The sequence below is a fragment of the Stegastes partitus genome, unplaced genomic scaffold (assembly GCF_000690725.1).
Source record: "Stegastes partitus isolate 25-593 unplaced genomic scaffold, Stegastes_partitus-1.0.2 Scaffold806, whole genome shotgun sequence".
In the NCBI taxonomy this organism is placed as follows: domain Eukaryota; kingdom Metazoa; phylum Chordata; class Actinopteri; family Pomacentridae; genus Stegastes; species Stegastes partitus.
In genome coordinates, this window is record NW_007578537.1 from 223794 (window position 1) to 226848 (window position 3055).

Below are 3055 nucleotides of genomic sequence, written 5' to 3' on the forward strand. Positions count from 1 at the left end.
TCTCATTAAATACCAACAACATCAACATTAAAAGTGTGTTTCTGCTCCTACCAGCGCTACTGTTAGCCACATTAGCTACTTCCACTACTACTACTACTACTAGTAGTACTAGCAGTAGTACTAGTACTGTTAGCCACATGCAAACACTGAGGGTTGTTCTGTTGTTGTGGTAACATTAGCATCAAACATAAAGTTCTACTGTAAAACCACCACTACCAGTACTACTACTAGTACTACTACTACTAGTACTACTACTGCTAGTATTACTACTGCTAGTACTACTACTACTAGTACTACTACTAGTACTACTACTACTCCTACCAGTGCTGTCAGCGGGCCGTTCTTGTTCAGAAGTGAAACCACTGGACTACAAAGAACTACAGGAACAATATTGTTCAAATTCAGATTGTTCGATGAGAAGTTTGTGGTTTTTATTTGACTGGTCTGAGTGAATCTATGATGTGATGTTGTTCTGTGTTGTTGTGATCTTTGGTGTGTGTGGAGCCGACAGCGATGCAGCTCTGACTCTGGTTCATGTCAAACAGCTGATGTGTGACGTGTCATTCTGATCTAATCTCTACTCTGATGTGTGACCTCTATGGTCACCGTTTCCTCTCCTGTTCCAGCCTGGTCGTGCTTCCTGGATGGACTTCTATCTCACAGTTCTTCCTCTTTTTATTTCCTCAGAACCTCCCTCAGGATTAATGAACTTTAGTCTGTGGCTGGTGCTTCCATGAAGCTCTCCTACATGCTGACGTTGGGTTTTGCGACTCTTTCAAAACGACCGCATCGACTTACGTTTGTGTTCAAACTGTGCGTTTGGTTCGTCGGTTTCTTTGCGTGCGGCTCGGCGGCGGCTGGATAGCTGCTCCTCCAGACGGTCACATGTTGATGAAACGCATCACGTTGTGGTGAAACCGCACAACTTTACAGATGCATAGATATACAGCTGTGTAGATCTGAACCAGGACTTGGTTTCAGGCTCAGTGACCTGATTCTGGCCTCAGACAACAACAACAACAACAATAATAACAAATAAAAATAAAGTCACACTGATATGAGCGCTGTTTGTGTGACTGTCAACATGTGTGTGTGTGTGTGTGTTAGTGTGTATTAGTGTGTGTTGTGACGGACAGCTCGCTGCTCCTCCTCCTCCTGCTCTCGTCTCCTTTCAGCTCCATGATGCTGCTGCATTGATTTTTTTTATAATTATGTCTCCTCTCCTCCCCTCCTCCCTCCACCTCCCTCCCTCCTCCTCCTCCCTCCTCCTCCTCCCCTCCATCCCTCCTCCTCCCCTCCTCGTCCTCCCCTCCATCCCTCCTCCCCTCCTCCTCTCCTCCTCCCTCCCTTTCATCCCGTCTCTCTTATCTCCCCCCTTCGCGTCTATTTTTCTAATTCCATCCCTGCGATCCGTTTTTATGCCTCGCTGTGCCCGTGCTTGTTATCTCGGCCCTTTTCTCTTTTCTCTGCTGTTTGATCTCAACTTCTTAATTTCCTCTCTGCTCTACGTCACTCGGTTTCCTTTCCTCCGTCTCCCTCCATTGTTTCTCTGTGTTTTTTCTGATTCTGCTGACCTCTTCTCTGGTTCTGACCCAGTCCTGTTCTCTGCCTGCAGCCTCTCTGGAGTGCACGCCGTCGTCACCGTAGCCGGACGTCCGGGTGCCGGAGGACGCCGACATCCAGCCGGACTCCAACACTTCTCGTCCTCCTTCCTCCACTCCTCCAAAGACAGATCTGTAAAAAGAAAAAAGAAAAAAAAAACAGGCAGAAATAAGCGCCTGCTGTCTTCCCAGCCACTCCTGAAAAGCTCCCACGAGTTGTGACTCGCCGTTTCCTCGCAGTCCAAACAATTCCTCACAGCTTCCTGGAAGCCGACCAGCCGTCTCCAGTCATTCCTGACCTTTGCAGCAGAATCCTCTCCTCCTCTCACAAACCCTCCACAGCTGCTTACAAGCATTTACAGACGTTCAGGACGGTGCTGATCCTGTGGTTCCGGTCCAGTGACCCTCCTTCATCACCGTTCGTGGCATGTTAGCTCATCGTCGTAGCACTTTGACTTTTCTCCACTCCTGTGCTGTTCTTCTGGTTCTGGACTTTCTAAAGGCAGTGCTAACAGAGACGAGCCTCCTCCTGTCCTCCCTCCTGCCCTGCAGACTGAATCCGACCCGGTGTGTTCTGGTGTCCCGGGCTGTGAGCGGCGTCCTCTCCTCCGAGGTGGACTGTGAGGGCAGCAGAGCCTGAAGGAAACTTCTGAATGCAGTCTGCAGCAGGTGGAGCAGAACCGGCGAGGTCGGGATGAGCTGCAGGAGGAAACTCCGGCGTTTCCTCAGAGCTCCAAGCTCATAGGTAAACTGATCCGGGGGGAGGACGGCGGAGAATAAAGACGAAGGAGGAGGCAACGCAAAAGGGCTCCGAGAACCAAGCTCTGCCTGGAGATGCTTGACTCTAATGAGGAGAGAAGAAGAGAAGACATCAGAGATAACAACAGAAGAGCCTCTTTCATTTCCTCCCCTCTGCATCGCCGACTCTTTATTGCTTCGTCTGCTCTGCATATCGCTGCTCCAGACTATTTTTAGATGAGACATATTGAACATAGCGTAGAGAGGAGACGCGCTGAGCGAAGGAGAAGCTCGACTCTCTGCTGTCAATGTGAATAACGGCCACTCACTGTTGATATAATCTGTATTCTAACTGCACTTAAAGCACACGTGTCTGTAACGAGCCCACGGCCGGATCATCGTCCTGTTTCCTGTGAGTGTAAATACATGAACCCGTAGCCGGCATCTCCACCCATATTTATCAAACGCTGCTGTAGCATGAGCTGTTGTCACGGTAACAACATCCTTTCTGTCCTGGCTGCGAGCTGTCAGTCAGAGCGAAGCCCCCGAGAGCCGCCGCCTTTTAATGGGATTCCATTTGTGCGAGTCCCTCGGTGTCCGGCGCTCATTGTTTGGATAGCAGAGCCGCCGGCAGATTGAACGCCATCGATCGGTTCTGCAGGACGCACAGTCGCTCCTCCAGGATGGCGGGAAGCTCTCGGAGCGGCGGCCGGGAC

General features: G+C 50.2%; 1 protein-coding gene across 2 annotated transcripts in view; it reads left to right on the plus strand.

The window, feature by feature from the left end:
- Positions 1-2721, plus strand: part of samd12 (sterile alpha motif domain containing 12) — a 120443-nt gene extending 117722 nt beyond the window's left edge. For both annotated transcript variants that reach the window (XM_008292384.1, XM_008292383.1), the window contains exon 5: positions 1616-2721. In XM_008292384.1, the coding sequence (XP_008290606.1) occupies positions 1616-1647 (32 nt within the window). In that variant the 3' untranslated portion in view covers positions 1648-2721. The remainder of the gene's footprint in view (positions 1-1615) is intronic.
- Positions 2722-3055: the final 334 nt, after the last annotated feature.